At 44.2% G+C, this 21705-nt stretch overlaps 1 protein-coding gene across 3 annotated transcripts in view; it reads right to left on the reverse strand.

The window, feature by feature from the left end:
* Nucleotides 1-2583: 2583 nt before the first annotated feature.
* LOC121704754 (phosphatase and actin regulator 1-like) overlaps nt 2584-21705 on the reverse strand; it is a 57019-nt gene continuing 37897 nt past the window's right edge. For all 3 annotated transcript variants that reach the window (XM_042085216.1, XM_042085225.1, XM_042085208.1), the window contains 10 exons: nt 21179-21259; nt 17437-17637; nt 15003-15336; nt 13650-13855; nt 13275-13431; nt 9984-10039; nt 8147-8208; nt 7296-7436; nt 4893-4969; nt 2584-4488 (listed from right to left, as the gene is read on the reverse strand). In XM_042085216.1, coding sequence (XP_041941150.1) covers nt 4473-4488; nt 4893-4969; nt 7296-7436; nt 8147-8208; nt 9984-10039; nt 13275-13431; nt 13650-13855; nt 15003-15336; nt 17437-17637; nt 21179-21259 — 1331 coding nt within the window. In that variant the 3' untranslated portion in view covers nt 2584-4472. The remainder of the gene's footprint in view (nt 4489-4892; nt 4970-7295; nt 7437-8146; nt 8209-9983; nt 10040-13274; nt 13432-13649; nt 13856-15002; nt 15337-17436; nt 17638-21178; nt 21260-21705) is intronic.

The following is a 21705-nucleotide window of genomic DNA, read 5'->3' on the forward strand; positions in this document are numbered from 1 at the left end:
AGCGAACCTCATTACGCATGAAATAGTAGCGACGTGAGAATACAAAATGAACGTCGCCCGACCTCTTACGCAAATAAAAAAAAGCTACATATTCATGAGATGACACCAAAATGGTGCCGCGATCGACGCTGCCGTTGACGACGGGAAATGTAGTCTTTTTACTTCATAACGTCTGCACATTCATGATGTAAAACTTCATCTTCCGTACAGCACCGGAGACTACTGGCGGTAAAATATCTGTTATTCGCAGGCACCAGATTCGATATTTTTCAGCAACTAGGTCGCCACAGGCACGGAACCGCACGAAACTCAGCCGTGACATAATTTCCCCAGTAGAAACATGCAGGCTGCTGGCTACATTTATTTTTTAAAAAGTGCTCTGATAAATACAATTCTTAAGTTGAGGCGAACTGTGTAGGCTAACCCTTAGACTTTAGTCTGCGTAGCCTACTTTTTAGACCACATAGGCTGGTTGAAGATCGCATTTGATCATGCAGACTTCGTAGGCCTACGAAGTTGTGACAAAGCTATCAATGCCATCAAAGCTTGTCTTTTCAACTGGGCAAAACGCCATTTTCGCGATTGTCCTTGCCATAGGTCCGGCAGACCAAGTCCTGGTGGTAATTTATCGCCACCTAGTGGGACTAATAGGCCTACTAGTCCGGCCTGTGAATGTGCTCCTATGCTCTTCCCTAGTGTCCTCATTAATGTAGGTGAAATTAATTTAAAATGTTACACACTAATGTGTAAACCACGTGTTTTCTGTGTAAAACAATACCAAAAAGTACCTATGAAGTGGTATGGGGAAATATATATTTACTCTTATCACACACACACTTGAATCCAGCTAAAATGGCTTCAAAATAGTCAAAGGGATATCAGTGTTTTTGAGAGGTGGTTTCTGTGCAACCTCTGCATATACTTCTGAATTATTTTGCGTTGGCCTATCTAGTGTATGTGTATATGTATGTAGACTGTGAACCACATGCACACAAAACATTTGTAGGCTAGGCCTACTTATCAAATGCAAATTGATTCATTGCTCGCTCACTGCTGAAAAAAAAAAAGAATTTAATAAAGTTTCTGCTCATGAAACTGCATACACCAAGACAAAACAGATTAGTTAAGCTACATGCAGTTTCACTCTGTACATTACAAAATCTGTTACACTGTACATTTCGAATGAAATACAGCATGGGGTAATGAGGGTGACATCACCTTTTTAAACCAATGAAACAACAAAGAAACAATGTTTTTTATGTAAGGACAAATTATGACAACATGGGTTTGTGCACTGTTCCCTTAAATAACCATCAGAATACAAATGGACACTGTTCAGAAAAATAAATATTTTCAGTCATCAACTGCAGATGGAACCATCTTTTAAAAACTATGAAAGATCTCATAATACACATTGGTAAATTGGGCAACACATAAATACATTTCCAAGGTTTCAATTGCATAATCGTCATGGCTTAAAACTTGACTATAATGGAAAGAGACAGTCCAAATACAGCCTATGGTTTTGATTTGAATTTGTGTTTTATTTCTATTGCTAGGGATGCACCGATTGAGAAATTCTGGGTTGATACTGATGTTTAAAATAACAATTTGTCCAATAAACGATGCCGATACTGATATTTTTTTCTTAGTTTTTGTTGTTTATACCCTTAGAGTACAAACAAAATATTCAGGAAAACAACCATTTTCAAGTATTCCAAGCCAGCACAACATACCTTGTGCAGAATTGATGCAACAGATTAACATCAGCCTCTGCCATCGGTAAATATCATATAAATATACCGATTGAAGTTATCAGTCAACAAGACTGATGTTGGTCAATATATTGGAACATTCCTATAACAACCTAAAGCCTGTCAGCATTCAATCATATTCCTTCGTAATTAGAGATGAAAGAATATTCAGTGTTAATGTCTCAAATGGTGAAATTTTACCCTGGGTGAAATCATATAAATATATCTGAGTGCATTTGCAGTGGCTGTGCTGATGGTGCTAATTAAGCTAAATTGACTTATTTTGGAATTGATTGAACTGTATTTAAAACCTTCATTTACAAGACATATGCTATACTGTACTTCCAAAAAGATTTGGAAAGAGTTTAATGTACCAATGTAAGGATTTTGGTTACACTGGAAATAGGAAGTGAACAAAGTTCCCCAGACCCATTCTCTTTTGAGAATCGGTCAGGTATTAGCCAGACTGAAAATTGCTCATAGTAAAAGCATCAACTGATAATTTCATTATCTGTGTAGCTCATTGTGAGTCCACTCAATCCTCATGTGTGCCCTTTCAGTCAGAACTTTACACCCCATTTCTTCCTAGATGGCAAAATGGTAATGACAAGTCTAGTGTCTTAGCTGAAATGATCCAGCATGCTCTTTATTTTAATGATGGTCCTATAGTAAAACATGACCATGTAGGCAGTTTTATGTAACTAAAGCCATCAAGTGCTGCAACTTGGATGCTTCTGTTTTAAAGTGTTGTAACTGTAAACACCCTGCTGTTATGTACTGTGGCGTTGAGATATGGGAAGTAGGAAAAAACACTACCAAAGTCCAGTCATTCTCTGTACATGTGACAAATTACTATTTATTGCTGAATTCACATTCCTTAATCCAACAAAATGACAGTCATAACAAACCCAAGTCCCAACCACTTTGATTTTGGAACCATTGATCACAAAAATGAAGGATAGCTTCATAATCATCAGGTCTTCTCAAAGATTTGGTTACCATTTTTGTAAGCTACAATCAAGTTTAGCTCATTGTGCAGGACTTGTTTTGGTATAGGAAAAAAGAAATGTAGCCTATTCAATTTGGTGCCATTATGTTGTTGGATTCAAAATTATTTTGGGTTGAGCATCAGATGAGAGCCTGATTCACTATGCATCTTCCCATGCAAAGAACATTGAATTTACTCAAACTAGCTGCTCTAACTGATCAATGAGCTTTCGTTCAGGGGATAGAGGATGCGTCATTGGTGTACTCTGCACCTACAGTCCTAATCCTCTTCCTCTCCTAACCTATTGCTAGACATGGAAAACAAATCCAAAGTTTATATTGCAAATAACACTAATGCAAGGAACAGTGAGACAGCAAGCATTTAAAAATGTCTCTACCCCCCACCCCCCCTTCCAAAAAACAAACAAAAAAAAACTTCAATGTTTTCAAACTGTTTTTGACCATAAGGTCTGTTGCAAAAAGATAAAAGATAACAGAAATGCTTGCTAATACAATGAGTATTGCTCTTCCTAATAGCATCGAGAATGAATGATAGGCCGTAGAGTGCAGTGCATCTCTGCATTTCATGAAAGGTCTGAGTGCTAGGCAGGATTCTTTACACCATTAATGAGAAAAAAAATGAAACACTGATAATATGAATAAAAAAATCCCTGGATAGCCAGCACTGCTTAGACTCATGCGCTTCTTCACAGATATATCTGTGACGCCCTCCATAAACCTCAGCCGCTGGCCGAAAAAAGAAGTGCCACTTTAAAAAAATAATAACTTAAAATATAATGATAAAAATTCCACAAGTCCTTAAATAGAACTCTGTGAGCAATTCTGCTTTGTTAAATGACCCCTGACAAATACCATTTGTATACAGACATACAGAATAATGCCAGAGAAAGTTATTTAAAATATCTTATTAAGACCTTAATATAAACACAATATACAAGTAAAAGCGAGTGCAGAGTTGGCACTCAAGAATTCACAGTTAGCAGAGTATGTCCACATTGTCAGTAGGAAAGAGGGGAGCAAATGACTACATGGGCAATAGCATACATTGGCCACCAGAGGTTGATATTACACATGAAATTAGGTATATTGCACAAGAGTCTATGATGTCCAGACCTCCAACAAAAACTAGTACAGGGTCTGGACACATGGTTGCACTGACCGTGCCCAGCCAAACAGTCTAAGGGTCAAGTGGGTTCAGTGGATGGGTTCAGTGTTCACCCCTGAGGGTAGTGTGACAATCACATGAATGACAAAACAAAATTAAACAAAACAAAAACAAAAACAACAAACAAACAAACAAACAAAAAAAGTGTTGAATATGAGCCATCAGCATTGTGTCATTCAATAGCAAAAGGGAACAGGTGTCCACATGAGATCCCATCCCAGTTCCTCTGCAGTCCACAGCCCCCTAGGCTCCTGCCTGAGAGCCCAGGGAAACGTGATGGGCTGGGTCAGGTTTGGGGTGGGTGTGTGTGTGTATGCCATATCTGGGATGACTTGTCTTGGCATAAGTGAAAAAAAAAGATAAACAGTCTCCATGGACAAAGGTGGACAGTACCGTCCGAGTCTCAGGGATCTGCAAAGGCATTTGAAAAAAAAACGCATGGCCTTTTTGTAGATGCGGGCACCGTTTGAACCGTCCAGCACTTATGGTTCTCAGAGAGAGGAGAGTAGTACCCCGCTAGGCACAGCTCCCAAGACAGTGGTGTTCTACGGTCTGTGAAACCTGCAAGCAAATTACAGAACAGCAGCTTCAGCAACACGCAAATAAACAAACACGGAGCACCATTTCCAAGACCTCACCATTATTAGATGCATGCATACATTCTGCACACAATGCAAGTGCACCAGTATCAGTTTGACCAGAGGGGAAAAGACACATTCAAGAGGCATGATAAATTAAAATTCATAAATTCTGCAGCTCCCTTCTACAGAGCTGAGTGGCAATTAATAGATTGCCACTGGCATTAATATATTGTCATACAGTATGTCTGATTCCTTATAAGAACTTACTAACAACTGTTGTGCCATTTTGCTGGTCTGCAGAATGAGGGACATGCACACTTCTAATATAAGACAAAAACTCAAAAACCCTATGAATGGGGCTGCATAAACTCCAAATGGTTTTACCTGGTTAGATGGCGGCTTGATTCATGCACCTCCATTTCATTACTCTTGAAGTCATTGAGTTCTTTCCTTATGGCTGCCTGCAACAGATCAACAGAGCACTTCAGTCAGAGAGAGTAGAGCTATAGACAGGTGATGAGCACTCAACACAAGATGGAGTCACTCCACTGTGCACACACTCTTTACAGAGCAGAGCAGAGAGCCGGCCATCCATCCATCCTCTTCCTGCATCCACTGGACCTACATGATTCATGACATACTCCATTTAATAGTCAGACTCCTCTCTTTCTCCTGGTCCATCTCCTCAAACACCCCCCTCTCCCCAACCCCATGCAGGAACACAAAAACACCGGTTCAAATGGACCCTGCACTACTTCCCCATGCTGAGAGTAGTGGGCCTGTTATGTGCAGCTGAATGGATTAAGTTTTAAAGCACGACATCAAAAGGAAACGGCACCTCCTTGTTAACCTCTAAATGGTCCAAAAATATCTCAACATGTAGAGCTGCACGTGTATGTAGTACTATAAATATCTCACACACACGCACACAGTAGAAAAATGCCAAAGAACTCAAAGGCCTTCGGAAATAATTATGTTTATTATTCCCTGTTTAGCTACCTGACAGTTTTGCATTCTATTGGCATTTTTAAAGCCAATTTAAATGTTTTTTGAACAAAATGAAAAGTGAAAGAAAAGTAACTAATGTGATTAAAACGTATGGGAACTCCTTCAAGACTGTTGGAAACCCATTCCAGGTGATGACATGAAGTTGGTTGAGAGGCTGAGCAAAATATGTCTATTTCGAAGAATCTAAAATATTAAAAAAGTAGCTCTGTTTACACTCTTTCTGCTTACTACTCAACTGCATAATGCTAAGTAAAAATTAACCTTCATTATAAAATAATAAAATAATTATAATGAAGATGAAGATACGAACGCATTGATGCATTGATTGTTATCTATAGTACCACTTTTGACTGGTACTATAGATAACCAAAACTACTGTATTAGACCTACTGGAAAAAAACAATGATATATGAAAATAATGAAAATAATATTATCTGTATTTCCAAACACACCAGCCCCCCCCCCCCCCCCCCTCCTGGAAAGGAGCAGGACATCATCAGCGTAGTGCAGGACAAAGTGACTTGTAGCCCTGGGGCTCTGCCTGTCCCCAACTTCCTCCTCCGGTTTTATGCAACACAGCTGTTACGCAACGCACCGTCACACCACATGTGTCTCAGGTGCTGACCCCAGACGTGGCCAGCTCTGGGGGTAGTAGACCTAGTCCCTGCTTAAAGGGACACCAGGCAAGCCTGATGCTTTTTCTCTACGAAACTCCCCCTCGCTCGGTCTGAAGCTCTTTTCCTTTTCTTTGCGTCTTCAGTCAAGGGTTTTCGCTGCTTCTTCGCCGGCTCTACCATTATACACACGTTTGCAACAATCTCTAGCGTTTTGTTAGCCTGCCTCTGTGCTTTAAACTGATCCTGCTTCAGTCGGCGGGTAGGATACACCGAACTTGCAAGTGGGATATTTGAGTCTTGAGATAAATGAGTCATTTAACCATATACCGACTTACGAAGATGATTAATTAACACGAAAACGTTGCCTGGTGTCCCTTTAAACCCTGACTGCATCACCGAGCGGGGTAGGATGGGGGTGGGGGCACAAAAACAAATATGCTCGTTAAAAAAAATCTGAGCCACGACTCAATGAGCTGAAAATGCCTGGAGCACTTGCCGTTGTTTTTGCTTTCTGTGAGAAGGAAGAAAACTACACACACAAGAGGAGGAGAGCAAAGCCTGAGACGCAGTTGAAGGAGGCACTCATCCTAACACATCAGGAGAAAATAAATAAAAATACACTAACCACATCATGGGTGTCAGCAACATTATATCGCCATAGAGGGGGTGCTCAGTGAGGCGCTAATCCAACGTGCTGGCGAAAAGACAACTACCAATGCCATTGGATGCTCCTGAAGGAGATCATGTGTGACTAAGCTATACAGTTGTGTTTATATTTGTCTGTGCTCCTAGGCTCTAGTGTAATGAAACAATGAAAAAATAAACCAAGAACAAAACAGATGTGTTTGGCTAGGCTCGTCCCCCCCTCCATGCAAGCTGCATGCACTCTTCACAATAATTGAAGATATTACATAATGTTAACACATTTAGTTATTGCAGAAATGTGTGAAGGCACGCAACAAACTTGATCGTTCTCACCATTTCCAGTCTCCCTGTGGATTCACGCTTTACAAACTGAAATCTGAACAGGGCTGATAAACATGTCTAACCAGGCGAGCGGTCAGAGAGCCTTTGCATGTTCCCTACTCGACCCAGTCCTGCCCTACTCGACCCCGTCCTGCCCTACTCGACCCCGAGTCAGTCCCCTCTCCCCAGCGCTCACCTTATCGGCTGCAGTGAGCCGTGTCCAGGGCTTGTCGGCCCGTCTGTCGTAGTCCTGGGCGTCGGCCACCTCCACGTAGTCGCAGAAGCAGATGAGGATCTTGGCCTGCCTCAGCTCCTCCACCGTGGGCCTCTGGCTCAGCTGGGAGAGAGAAACAAGCCAGTGAGCTGCACTGGATCACACACACATCTGGGAGACCACCACACTTCACTCATCCAACTTGTGTCAGTGAGCTTCAGTCCTAAACCTGAAAGCTTTCTGCACCAGGAAGGCTCAAGCAAGTTGTACATCTAACTATTATAGTATATTATAACTATACTGTTATACTGTAACTATACATCTAAAACTCCAACAATGGGACTAGGAAGGGGAGCTTCACCAAATTGGCAACATGCACTTTTCATACACAAAAGTGATTTTCTCTAAATAAATAAATAAATAAATAAATAAATAAATAAATAGTCAGTAAGTAAGTAAGTGTGTGTGTGTATTTTCTGAAATCCATTTAGGTGCACTTCAGTGGCAAGTCAACAAGGCTTTCCCACCATTTCTCCAAATAGTTCATAACAAACGCCTGGATCTGTGTTTATGCGTGTGTGTCAGGAAGGATGCCATAATGTCAGGGACATGTACACCATTTTCCCTCCCTTCCCTGCACACGGGCTGCCACAGTGGATCAGGGAGAGGTCTACTCCCTTATTTGTCCCAACCCCCTGGTCTAGTGTGTATGCTCCCCACGTGCTGCAAGGAACAAAACCAACGGCCCTCACATGACACACAGACACACGGCCCTCTGGGACAGTGGAGCACAAGTGCGGTTAATAAGAAGCAGAGAGTGGTTCATATCTCACCTTCCGCGACAGCCTACGCTTGAGCTCCCTCTTTTCCTCCAGCTCCTCTAGCTCATTGCGGGCTGTGTGGCAGAGAGAGAGAGAGAGAGAGAGAGAGAGAGAGAGAGAGAGAGAGAGAGAGAGAGAGAGAGAGAGAGAGAGAGAGAGAGAGAGAGAGAGAGAGAGAGAGAGAGAGAGAGAGAGAGAGAGAGAGAGAGAGAGAGAGAGGTCAGATGTGGAAGGAGTCCCCACATGTTGAGTGGGCAGTGGTGGCTGCCGGGACAGCTCATCGGCACGGGGGCGCACAGCAGAATGCCAGGCAAGGTCTGGACAGCGCTGACGGCGACGCCAGCGATAATGATGATGTCCCACATTTTCACACTTTATGAGGAAGCCCTCGTACTGGTCACAGTCTCACCTGCCTGTCTGCTTCATTAGGACAACTCTGTATTTGTTTTAATGAGAACAGCACAAGCCTCTCCTGTAGTTCTGTCTATTCCCGTGTGGTCTGTGGAACATCTCCTTTTTAAATAATGAAGGATTAGAGTTCAGTTTGCCACTACAAATTGCAAGCCTTTAAAGGAGATTTTTAACCAAAAGATGAAGCCTGACAAAGTTCCTAGAAAACATGTCCAAACCACTGCCAATCTCTGCCATCCAAGGAGAGTGCACCGACCATAGAAATATGTATGAGACGGCCAGTCACAGGAAGCTCAGAGCACAGATTGTACTGTTCTAAAAGTAAACTACTTCCTCTTTTTTAAAGCCACACAACTGGCTTTGGAGTTCTCTTTTACTCTCAGGATATTAAGTCCCATCTGTAATCCGCTGCTGTCTAGTGGTAAAAGGAGAACACCGTACGTGACCTGATTCCAATCATAATGGCATTTAAATAAGCCCTCAGAGCGGTTTATAATGGCAACATGGGAGAGATTCTGACGCTGATACTCCTGGTGATACTAGCTGCTGACTGAAGATCCACAACAGCAACAAGCAGCCACTTGGAGTGTTACTTTACCACAGATTCAACTATATCGCAGATTCAACTATATCGCCAGTCTGTGTGGGTCATACCTCAACACACTGCTTTTGTAAAATGTCAGAAATCAAAAGTTTAGATACCACTGGTTTAATCTACATTACCCATATCCATATTCAAATAACTTATGTTGTATTATGTACTATACTATTCTACTTGTTACTTTCAACCACTAGTGCACACATACATATATGTGCATAGTGTATGTGTGTGTGTTAAAACACACACAGGCAACCTTTTCCATTTCATCATGGGTGCCTAGCAACTTCTTGTGCGCTGAGTGGGATGAGACTGCCTGAGAGTGTGTCTGTGGCTGTCTGGCACTGCATCCTGATTCATCCTGGCATCGCCGCCTTCTGCAGCCAGACCTCCTTCTGTGGCCCTGACGGATCCTCCTCTTCTAATGAGCCACACTCACTCACCTCCCAAACACCAAAGGGAGAGAGATGCTTGCTAACTACCTAACCCAGAACCCTTTCATCTGCCAAGAGTTAAGTTGACAACATTTCTGTGTGTATTTGTGCATGTGTTAGGGCGCTTTCATACCTATTTTGTTTCCCGAATTAAAAAAACGAACCGCTCTAGAGTTCGATTGGAAACGAGCCGAGATCACCTCTTCCTGGCGGTTTCGGTCCGTTTGTTTTGTTCGGAAACAGAGAGAGATTGCCGCTTTCACATATACCTAAGCAAACCGATCTTTGGGGGAAACGCTCCACGTTCCAATTCAACGATCCGGTATGAAAGCGCTCTTAGTTATGGTATATATGTAATGTAATGTAATGTAATGTAATATATACACGATGTACACTGAACACTCACGCTTAAGAATATTTCTCTGCTCCAGCTCCTCTGCAGTGGGCCTCTGACTCAACCTCCTGCAAAAGCACAAATCAAAACAACAATCAAACCTACTGTAGCACACACACAGACACACACACACAGCAACATCACCTTTTTTACTTTTTGCTGTACAAACAAGCATGTGGATATTGTTTGTGTTTTTCCTTGAATGACAAAAGATTCTGTTGTCCCATATTTATTGCCCGCTCCTGACGCTTGTTCTCAGACTTGGCTCTGAACCAAGTGCTGTTATCTAAGTGACACTGACAGACAAGGGGTGACAGTTGAAGATGGAGGAGCTTCGGCAAAATAAATACTTGCCAGGCTGGCTCTCTGCAGTCCATTGAGAGGCATGGAGAGTAAGGACAATCTGATCCTAGCTTTTGAAAGCTTCATTAAAGTCTCCGGCAATTTGTCTGTGTGTGTGTGTCTCTGTGTGTGTGTGTGTGTGTCTGTGTCTGTGTGTGTGTGTCTGTGTGTGTCTGTGTGTGTGTGTGTGAAAAATTGGTTATTGGACAAATTGTACAGGCTGTCAGTACGTCTTTGTGCAGTCATTGGAGGAAGACCCTCTGCACTGGTTCCTCCGCAACCGACAAGACATGAGAAAGGGCTTTGAGGAACTAATTGCAGGCAATGGGGAGTGAAAGCAAGCACAAAGACAGTGAGAGAAAAAGAGAGAGACAGAGGAGAACAAAGAAATAAGACAAAACCGAAACTGAAAGACAAAAAGGCTATAAGGAAGAGAAAACGGCACAAAGAAGGCAAGAAAAAAAAAAAGAGCGCAAGGCAAATTGTTGAGACTCATCATATGTTGGGGGGGGGGGGGTGAATAAAGGTTCTGGTATCAAAAACAAACCCTCTAGCGCACTGAGAGCAGGTCAGCGTCTGAGCCCGAGATCGCCCAGCCCAGCCCAGCCTTGTTCTGCCCTGTCAGCTGAATGTCCCCGAGTCTCCTCTGCTCCAGGCCCAGCTCCATCCAAACGCACCAAAGACACCACATCATAGCACATCACATCACGCCACGCCACGCCCGACACGTCACCGCCATCTCAGACCCGTCCAGCTGATCTCAGCGGATTGAGCCCTCCGCTGACCTGCTGGCTCACTCGGGCTGAGCGTGCGCTTCTGCCAGTCCATCTCAAACCTAGTCATTCTCACCGGTCATTACACAATGCATTTCCTGGCGCACAAAGACTTTCAGCCAGGGTGTGCTGGGCCGTAATGATGTTACATAAAAGGACAGGAGTTACACAAGGCGGCTTTTTTTTATCATTTGAACAATTTGTCTTGTCCTCCGACTGAGGAAAGGGACAATGAACGTAAATGTGCTTTTGATGCACAAAAGCGAGACAATGGCGGCTTATCAAACCACTGCAATCTCACCTAGAGGGGTCAGACTCCTTAATGCTGGGTAAGGAAGCTTAGCAGCCTGAATTTTAAAGTGCACTCCCTAAAAGGTACTCAACAAGAAAGTAAGAATGAGAGATGGACAGACTCAGCCTGGTCTTTATAAAGAGTGCCACAGGCAGACAAATCTACCATGTGGAGAGATCTGTTTTTCAACCACACACTTGGAACATCACATTTTGATCCCACCAAAATGGATAAGATTTAATATATTTTTACGCATGGTATATCTGGTTCAAATTTGGCCAAAGCAATGGGCTTGTGTGGATAAAGACATCCATCTTTGCCCTCACGTCTTCCCTCGTTTTCAGTCCAAAGCATAAACCCTGGGATCTCCTCCACAAATGCATACAATGATAAAATCAAAAAGGACTGACGTAGCAAACCACATAAAGTACATAACATAATTACAAAACAAAATGAATTCAATGAGGTGATACGATCTTTACAAAAAGACACTGCAGTCTTTTTAGGGGCGGCAGACACCTTTAGAATACATGTGCTCATAGAATGATTCAGCTCTATGAAAGTACTACAGTAGCTTTGAATTGACTAAACTAAACGGACAACTATTATTCTTGTATGAGACGGGAAACGAGTGCAGGAGGTAAAAACAGAAAGAGAGCAAGAAAGAAAGAAAGAAAGCCGAACGAGTGGGAGGGATCTGCTGCACCATTCTGGAAACTAGGTCAGTTGGGTTTTGGGTACCGCTCTTTGCTGCTCGTGCCTATGGCTCTGTTTGTGTGTGTGTGTGTGTGTGTGTGTGTGTGTGTGTGTCTCTCAGGCTGACGCTTAGTTGCGGCAGTCATCTCGGCCGTCGGCATGGCTAATTCAGCCAGGACACAGAGAAAGTGAGTGACGCGCATGCTGAATGGAGACATCAAAGCCTATCAGCTTACTGGGGGAGATCTAAGCCATGAGGAGGCTCAGTTCTCTAGCGCCATTATCACACACTGGATACACTCAGCAGCATCTTAGCTAGAGGCAGGCAGGCAAGCAGGCAGGCAGCCCCCAACATCCACCAACTTCTGCTGCTGCTGCTGGGTAGTTCAGCTGGTGGGCAACACTCAGTCTCCACCTCCTCACCCATCAAATGTGGGCACAATAGACAGGAAGGAATGTTTGGCTGTTTGTTTGTTGGGTTGGTTGGCATTTAGTGTGAGTCTGTGTATCTATGTGTGTACCACAAGCAACATCGCACTCAGGAATTCTTCGACCTAAATTTAGAATGGTGCACTGTATGCGAAGGAGCTTGACATAGCAAGTGCTAACAGGATTAGAAGCTACAGCTTAAAAAAAAACAGCCACCCTCTCTCACAAACATTTGGCTGGCAAACCCAATTCAATCAAACCAAACAGAGCGTGACACTGAATTCTCCCTGAACAGTCAAAATGAATGCCCAAAGAAACACACATCTTGGGAAGTGAACTTAAAGCTACTACAGAAAGTCATGCTAATGTATCAGCATTTCAACTGATCGCTCAACACAGCTAGTGTCTGCTGGAAGAGGAGCAACACCTGGCATGATGGTCACACACAAAGTCACAGCATCTGACTATTTCAGTCTTGTCTGTCTGTCTGTGTGTGTGTGTGTGTGTGTGTGTGTGTGTACACATGTATATGTACATGCATGAGGGCGTGTTTGAAATATGTGTTTTTGTGTTTGTTTGATATGACACAGCTGTGTGGGTGTGGACTTCGTTTGCCAGCATTAGTGTCCATGTGAATATCAATTTGATTGAGACTGTGTCTATGTGCATGTGTGAGGGAGAGAGTGAGAGAAAGAGTGTAAGTGTGTGTGTGTGTGAATACATGTGTCAGTGAGAGTGTGTATGTGCGTGTGGGGGCAGGGGGGGTCGTACCGCGTAAGACGGGTGCCAATCTGCTGTCTGGACTCGAGCCGCTCCTCGTCCGTCTGCATGGGCAGGATGTTCTTCTCCTCCAGCTCCCTCTTGGACGGCCGGTTACTCAGCTTGATGGCCAGTGAGTCTTTCCTCAGCACCTTCCGTGCCAGGGAACCTACGAGAGACACGTCACAGCCCCGGGCAGTCAGCGGCAGGGGAAACTTCCTCTCCACACACACACACACACACACACACACGTCTGGGCAGTGTGGATGACCGGGAGCCTGAGCCCCAGATCAGAGGAGGACAGACAGTCATAAGTGGAGTTATGGCACCTCCGAATCTGGGCTCATCTGATCTGGGAACAGTGGTTGACTGGTGAGCGTGGCTTACTTGTGAAGAGGGTGTCGTCGTCATCGTCTTCCTCATCATCATCTTCTTCATCGTCGTCCTCATCATCCTCATCTTTGTACATGCTGGGCAGGTCCTCGTAGTCTGACTCGTTTGGCATGTTTTCCTTGTCGTCCTCGCAGTCGATGACCACGGTGGGTACCTGCCGGCTTTCCAGCAGACCGCACTGACCGACGTGCAGTCCGGAGCTACGAAGGGGAAGGCAGAGATTGACATTTGCATCAACTAGCAATTCATCTTAGTCAGGATTAGGCACAAGACATCCAGGTCTCTTAAACCAAACTCGTCAAAATCACAGATTTGCAATAACAGACAGGAAGCTATTAATGAAGGATTGTCCCGAACGCAATGTTCTCACTACATAGGCTAAAACTATTACAGAGAGGACAAAGTACATGTCATTACACTGCATGCATACCCATACTTCCCACTTCCAAAGTAACACAAATGAATACACTGAAAGCAGGTATGTAGTTTAGTCTTTAGTAAATAAATAAAATGAAGAGATCTGGTTTAAAGGTAACAACATACAGTATTTATGTTACAGCTGCACTGCTGAAACACTGAAGTGATACTAGGCTCTATATACTTACAATTACTTACAATTCACTTGAGATCATTCTTTCTAGCAACTGATTACATCCATTACAGGAAATTGCATCAAAAGCATGCACAGTGGTACAGTGCACTGATGCACTGATGACTCACAAGCTGTGTGTGAGGGATAGGGCTTTGTGGGGTTGGACCAGGTGGTGTAAGTATGTCATCTAGTAAGGAAGACATTCATCCTACTCAATGGGACTGTGCCAAAGAGGTTTGCTATGAGATGAAGCCAGATGTGTTCCACACACGCCTCCATCGGCAATCTCACACCTATCCTAGGAGTGGCCCTGGTTGCATGCGCCTCACCTTCATACGCCGCTCAGCTGAAGTGGGCTGGCCATTCCCATAGAGGGGTGCAGGAAGCTAGGTCACGTCCTCCTCACGAGCCTGACCCCATTACGGCTCAGGGAGTGCTCTGCCGTGGAGTACGGGCCAGCGTGCCTAGCTCTGGGATGCCCATTATAAAACACGCGCGATACCAATTCCCCTGACACTCAAACACTGAGATAGCCAATGCCCTCAAACACCTGTGTCCGAACGCAAAGCATTAAAAATGATTGCTGCCACCACCAAAACAAGAGAAGACTATGGTTTGATTTCCCCAGACTGTCATCAGCCAATATAGAGGACAATTCCTTCCCACTGATTTTAGTGCAAATAAGATGATGCATTAATGGGATTGTTTGAGTGAAGCGTGCACACACACACACACACACACACACTTCTGCTCACTTCTCTAGCCGCTGCATGGTGAACGCCAGCGTCTTGTTGAGCTCCTCGATGATGCGACTGGGTGGGTGCAGCCCGGCGGGCATGGTGCCATACTGCAGCTGGTGCGAGTACGGGTGCCCGGAGAATGGGTGCTGGTGCGGGTGGCAGCCCATGGTGGCGTGGTGTTGGGACAGGCCCTGCGGGGGGCATTTTCTTTGGGTGAACGTGGTGAGGGGCATGGACGAGGAGGAAGAGTCCAGTCCTCCAGGAGGGACGCAGATCATCACCTTTTTGGGAGGTAGAGGAGGAGAGAGCTTGCCCACCATACAGGACATCTTCGAGGGGTGGCAAGAGTCTGGAGCAGGGCAGCAAATGGGACAGATGGACAAGCACGGTCAGATAAATTAAACAGTCAGATAAATCCATTAACCTTTAAACACTGTTCGTTGCTACCCCCCTAATTTACTGTTCGCGGTCAAATTTGACCGTACTGTTTTAACTGCTCTTATTTTAACATAAATTAAAAATGTACACTATAACAATAGTAATAATAATATTTTGTATGTATATATTTTTAAGATTTGTTGCCTCAATGGATGTTGGTATGGTAGTTAGTTTGTAAAACTTCATGAAGCACACTCAAAAGGGGGTGGGGGGGGGGGGGGTGTGGGTTATAAGCACATACACTACTTATCAGAGCTAAACATAAGAACGTCCAAAGACGCCCATTAAGCCGGACCTCATGTGCAGCAAGGCCGCTTGTCATATCTGCCAAGGTGTCTCATGATCGGCCAAGACGGGCTAAGCATGATGGAAGGGCAGGCGACACAGGTGTCAAGTTGGGGAGAGGCCACTGGCCCTGCAAGCAGCCCACAGGGCGACGGGCCGGGGAGCCACACGTGTGCCCATCCGCTCCCAAGATCTACCGACCTAACCGGATTCATTATGCCCGGCTAATCTATGGATCAGAGCCCGCTGGCATGGTGCCAGTCTGCCGGGAGAAAGCATGTCCTCACTGCGCCAACAGCCGGCGTCAGTGCACACACACACACAGTTTTAGGATGCATTTGAGAGTGTTGCAGATTTGAAAAATTGTTTGAAAATAGGTAAATCACTATAATCTACGAGAGAAGTCTGAATATATCAGTTTCATCTGAGTAAACAGAGATCTCTATACAAGCAATTAAACAGCAATAGCTCCTATATATAAGTACATAAGTATCATTGAACTGCTTCAACTTCATGTCTGCCATACCAGATGGATGTTCTAAACTGCACCCATCTGATGTTTTGCACGGTTACCGCCTGATGCAGGGGCAAGGACATTAGCTGTGTGTGTCAAGCCTGAGTCATATCCATAAATGAAGGCTGACCTCTTAAACAGCAGAGAAGGGAGTCACAAAAAAACAAGCAGAATACATCAGAATACAGAGTACACTTACTGGATAGAGCCAATATGCATTTACTGGATACCAGAGCAGTAAATGAATTCAAAAGGTAAAGGAAGGCCAAAATAGGTGTGGACAACGTCATATTGTATTATTTCACCCTATAATATAATTTATGACAAAGAGAGGGGGCGAGTAAGAGAGAGTAGTAGAAAAGGAAGAGGCAGTCCTGCTGACCTGGCTAAAGTAGGATTTAATTAGACTAATCTGAAAGAGACCATCTGCAGCCCCCATGATCTCACACACAAAAAGGAGAGAAGGAGAGAAGGAGAGAGAGAGAGAGAGGAGAGAGAGAGAGAGGAGAGAGAGAGAGAGAGAGAGAGAGAGAGAGACCTGCTCCACCAGCTCATTTCATTTCACAAAGAGACCATCTGCAGCCCCCATGATCTCACACACAAAAAGGAGAGAGAGAGAGAGAGAGAGAGAGAGGAGAGAGGAGAGAGAGAGAGTGAGAGAGAGAGAGAGAGAGAGGAGAGAGAGAGAGGAGAGAGAGAGAGAGAGAGAGAGAGAGAGAGAGAGAGAGAGAGAGAGAGAGAGAGAGAGAGAGAGAGAGAGAAGAGAGAGAGGAGAGAGAGAGAGAGAGAGAGAGAGCTGCTCCACCAGCTCATTACATTTCAACAAGATTATGTGACAATGCAAAGAAAAGAGTCATTTCAATGTGACGGAAATTTGTATTTTCTGTTGTTCTTTTCACAAACGTGGCCATTCAAACAACAGGGCCAAGCTGGGTTAACAAGGACCTTCACCTAGAGACCTTTAAAGTCAGAAAGCCCTGCCCCAGCGGCCCTAGCTTCTCTCCCTGGTACTGGCCCGCGGCCCAGATCTCTGTGGACAGGCACTCCTGAAGGAGCCCAGCTGGCACTACCCTGGAATCCACTTTCCCTTTGTCCAGGGGATGACAGAAATCTCGTTGAGGGGATTGGGCACCACCACGTTAAACAATTCCCCCATTTCACAAGCCAATTCCCACCCCCCCTCCTCCCTCCTCTCCTCAAGGATAAGCTCACCTGTGTTGTGATTGGGCAGCCGGGAGAAGGGCTTCGGGGGGAGCGCCGGGGGCTGCTTGTGGAACAGCGGGGGCTTAGGTGGCGTGTCCTGAACGTCACCTGTGAAGGCCACAGACTTCTTGGGAGGCAGGATCACGGTCTGCTTCAGTGAGTCCTGAGGGCACACGCTGCCTTCCATTGATGGCCGGAAGTCGATGCTGGCTGCAATGCAACAACAACAACAACAAAAAACAACATTTTCAATCTGAGATGTTGAAAAACACTTCAGAATACATTAGAACAAAGAATAGATTAGAATAATCAAACCCACTACAATGAGGATGCACTTCCAGCCAAAGACTGGGAATGGTAGAGACACAGAGGCAGAATGCAGTCCGATTCTGCATTCTGACTGGGACCTGAACAAACCAAGTTAGGACAAACCAGTGAACCCATTACTGATGCAGCAAGTCAATTAAGCACATTAACACTTCAGATACACGGGGTGGATTCGTGTACTCATCTAAACAAATCAAGTAGTCTTTGAATGAGTCCTCATGAGTTTGAACTACAGATTTGTTCCTTTAGTATGTTATGTCAAGGTAAGTTCAGTGAGGAAGAATGCCAGTTTTTTAAGTTGATTCATTTGAAGACACAAGCCTTGTGAGAAGGATAATGGTCCTTCAATTCAGCCATTCAACACGTTGACATAACACTGCATGTAGTCATACTCTGCATTTTAATGTCAACTACAGTGCAAGTGTTTTAAGTTGGTTACTTAATGTCATCTCGGCAGAACGGCGAACTTTACGGTTGGTCCACTGAAAAAAAAAAAACAATGTGTGATCAGATCACTTGCTGACGCAAAACAAAGTCCATTAGCGAGCTTTTGGCTGTGTCATCATCACAAAGACATTTTGAAAGGGTAGGAGGGAGGGGGAAAAAAAAAGTCCCATTTGCAACATTAGTTCATTAAGTGGTGTCCTTTTGATGTTGATGATCTTTTTTTCCAGCGTAATTAACTTGACAAGCTGGTAAAGAGCAGATAGAATCCCCGCGGAGGACGGTAAGGGTAGAAGACAATGCCTGAGGAAAATTGGCCCCATTCAAATTCCCTGCACATAATTCGCATTTCCACCGCTAACCAGATGTCCTTAGCCAAGGGTACATCAGCCAGCACAGTGTCGACTATACTGTACAAACTTGTACTCTATGACAGCCTGGCCAGATGCTGCACCCACATCAAAAGTCTTGGATAACATGCCCTCTTACATAGACGGGGATATTACATCATTCCAGAAGCTGGTCAGTACTGTGGATTTATTTGGTCAATAAGTTCAATCCCTAAAGACCAAATGTAAACAAGGGCAGCCCCGATTTCATTGGCAGTGTAGTGCAGTGAGAAACTTTCCTGAGGGACATTAGGACAGGCCATGACTTGGACTTGGCCCAGGTCTGTGCGCTGACTTACTGCCCCTGTGCCTGTCTGGACAGCACATAGATGCCCTGTGGCCATACACCACTGTCCTGTGGCCATCTAACATGCGAGGCACTGAGCCTGCCTGCGGCACAGGTTGTACCCTCATCTCTTTTTGTTAAGGGGGACTGTGGAGTCCTGATGTAACAGAGAAAGAGGAGATGGTCACACAAGCTGCTATCCATCTGGTGCCCACTCCTTGTGTGTGTGTGTATTTGTACCAGAAGAGCTGTCTAACACCAAGGCCACTCAAATCACTCAGAGCTGATATCTGACAGATGGCTCCAGTGCTGACCTCTTCAACTGTACAGTAACCAATATATCGGCCGTAGTAGCCAATATGAGCTCCCCGCCTTAGGGAGAGGGTTAGACACACCTGCTCCTAGTCACAGGAATGTGCCCTGCCGTTTCCCTGTGTGAGTGATGGCTAAGTGTAGATGAATTGCACAAACCCTAAAACCTTTTCAGCTACAAGTGTTCTTCCTTTTAGGTTGCATTCTTTCAGGGCATCTTTCAGATGTGACCATCTTCTCACTGGTTGCTTTGTTGATGCATCGTTCAGAGTGTTCTTTTCTATGTAAATGTTCAGTAAAGAAGATGCAGAGGGAACAGTATGAAAGGCCAGAACTGTGGACCCCAGTTTTCTGCCAGCTTCAGTGCATCAGCTGCTTCATGCAGAGACCATTGTGCCCTCCAACTAAACACATCTGAGTCTAATATTAGTTCTTATAATATTTAGGGTCAGGCAACTTTATCCACGGGGCTGCTCTGTTAAATGGGTGCTTTCAAGCGGAGTTCTCAAATTTTGTCCTGCTACTATGAGCTCAAGTAAGTCCATAAGCTGATTAAGCCTCTACAGCCAATCAGATGCAAGATTAACACAGTTTTTGAAGGCTACCCAAAAAGGAGAGAAAATAAAACATATTACAGTAAAAAAAAAAACCACACAGAACAATTGATTAATCCTCATCAGTAAAGGCTCATTTATTAAAAAACGGATATGGATACAGACAGTCTTCCATCCGTAGTCTATGCTCATTTCATCAGTCTTTCGCACATTACAGACTAAAGAGATCAACGTTTGAAATGGACATATCTATTTTCGTAGGAAGAGGAGAGCATAAATCAGGCTTTAACTGACAGAATGAGTCAGAAGGAAGCACAAACAGCATTTTCATTATGTCCCCTTCTGCAATACTGGCCTTCCAGGAAAACATCCATCTCCCATAGATTCATGGTCGTCATGACAGTGCATGGCGAAGGTCACACTCTGGGGGGGAGGGATTGATTTGAACCCGTCTGTCTAGTTTTTAAAAAAGTGGAGCAGGAGAAACTCACCCGCACAACCTGCAGATACTAGCCAACATTGGCACTGGTAGGAATGGGATTGATTGGGATCGATCAGGAGAAATAGTAGTCATTAAATAACAAAGACTGTGAAACATCACAGAATACATTCACATCATGAGAGGCTAAGGTTACACAACAACAAATATTCAGTCATGCATCTATTGGGCTACATGATCCCAATGTGCTCACTACCTTCAGTATGTAATTCCGTGAACAGCACATGCCAAACCATTTCACTATTAGCGCTCCTATTACTATGAGCACAGCTACCACTAGCACAGTGCCGTCATACACCAGAGGGTTTTTTACCCCCATTTTTTGTCCACGATACCGAAACACCGGAGCACATGAAATGTGGTAAGTCTTTAGCCCCATTAACCTGACAAGGATACACTTTTGGTCCCCATTGACATGTTATGATATATTATATTATATTATATTATATTATATTATATTATATTATATTATATTAAACAACATTGATTCCCATGTTGCAGGATTATTTTCAAAGTGCATTCTGTGCCTGTTTGCATTTTATATGGATATAAGACATTTTATAGGATTATTTATGGATAACTGAGGTCTAAGTTTTTCTCCTGACTTACTGCCAAAAGAATCAAGCGATCTAAACATGAGGAGCTATTTAGAACAACCAATTCTATTCACCATACCAATTCACCTCTTTATTAGTTAGTGAACTGAAATGGATTGTAAGTACATAGTCCCTCAGTTCTTATTTGGCTGTTTCTAGCCCTCCATACCTTCCCATCTACATGTGACTAATGCCCATGAAATCACTCCACTCATTTGGTTCCTTCCTATGAGTCACCGATCACACACACAGACACACAGACACTTAACTCCATGAAAATGGTCTCAGGTTCTCTACAGGCTTTTGTGGAGCAGTGAGCTTCTGAATGCGGCGACTAGACGCACCTTTCTCGAAGATCTCCTTCAGCACTCCCCTCTTGATCAGCTCGTCTCTGCTCTGCCGCATGGACATCTTTCTCTCCAGGGCTGAGGAGAAAAGAAGAGGAGAGAGAAAGAAGCATGAACTGGAAAAGCCGCTGTGGTACCTTTGGAATGACTGCAGTGGAAGACCGCATACAGCCCTATGGCCTCTGCCCCTGTAAAAGTGAGGCAATTCACTTGTATGAATACAGGCTGACGACAAGATCAACACCAGACCCTGTGGGCTGGTCAGACAGGACCTTTGTGATTGTGTTGGAGCAGGGGTTTTCACCATATTGACTAATTATGTAACCCCAGGACCACCACTGAATAAAAATACTGATTCCCACATTGCAACTACATTACTGAATCCATGGTTAGGGACCACTGGTTATTAACTAGTGTGTTGGCGCATCAGTTTTCTTCCTCTGGCACATTTTACAGACATATCGCTGAAACTAGGGCAATGCACAAAATCCACATCCAAACACCAGTCACTTGTAAACTAAATA

Source organism: Alosa sapidissima, chromosome 1, assembly GCF_018492685.1.
Source record: "Alosa sapidissima isolate fAloSap1 chromosome 1, fAloSap1.pri, whole genome shotgun sequence".
Taxonomy (NCBI): Eukaryota; Metazoa; Chordata; class Actinopteri; order Clupeiformes; family Clupeidae; genus Alosa; species Alosa sapidissima.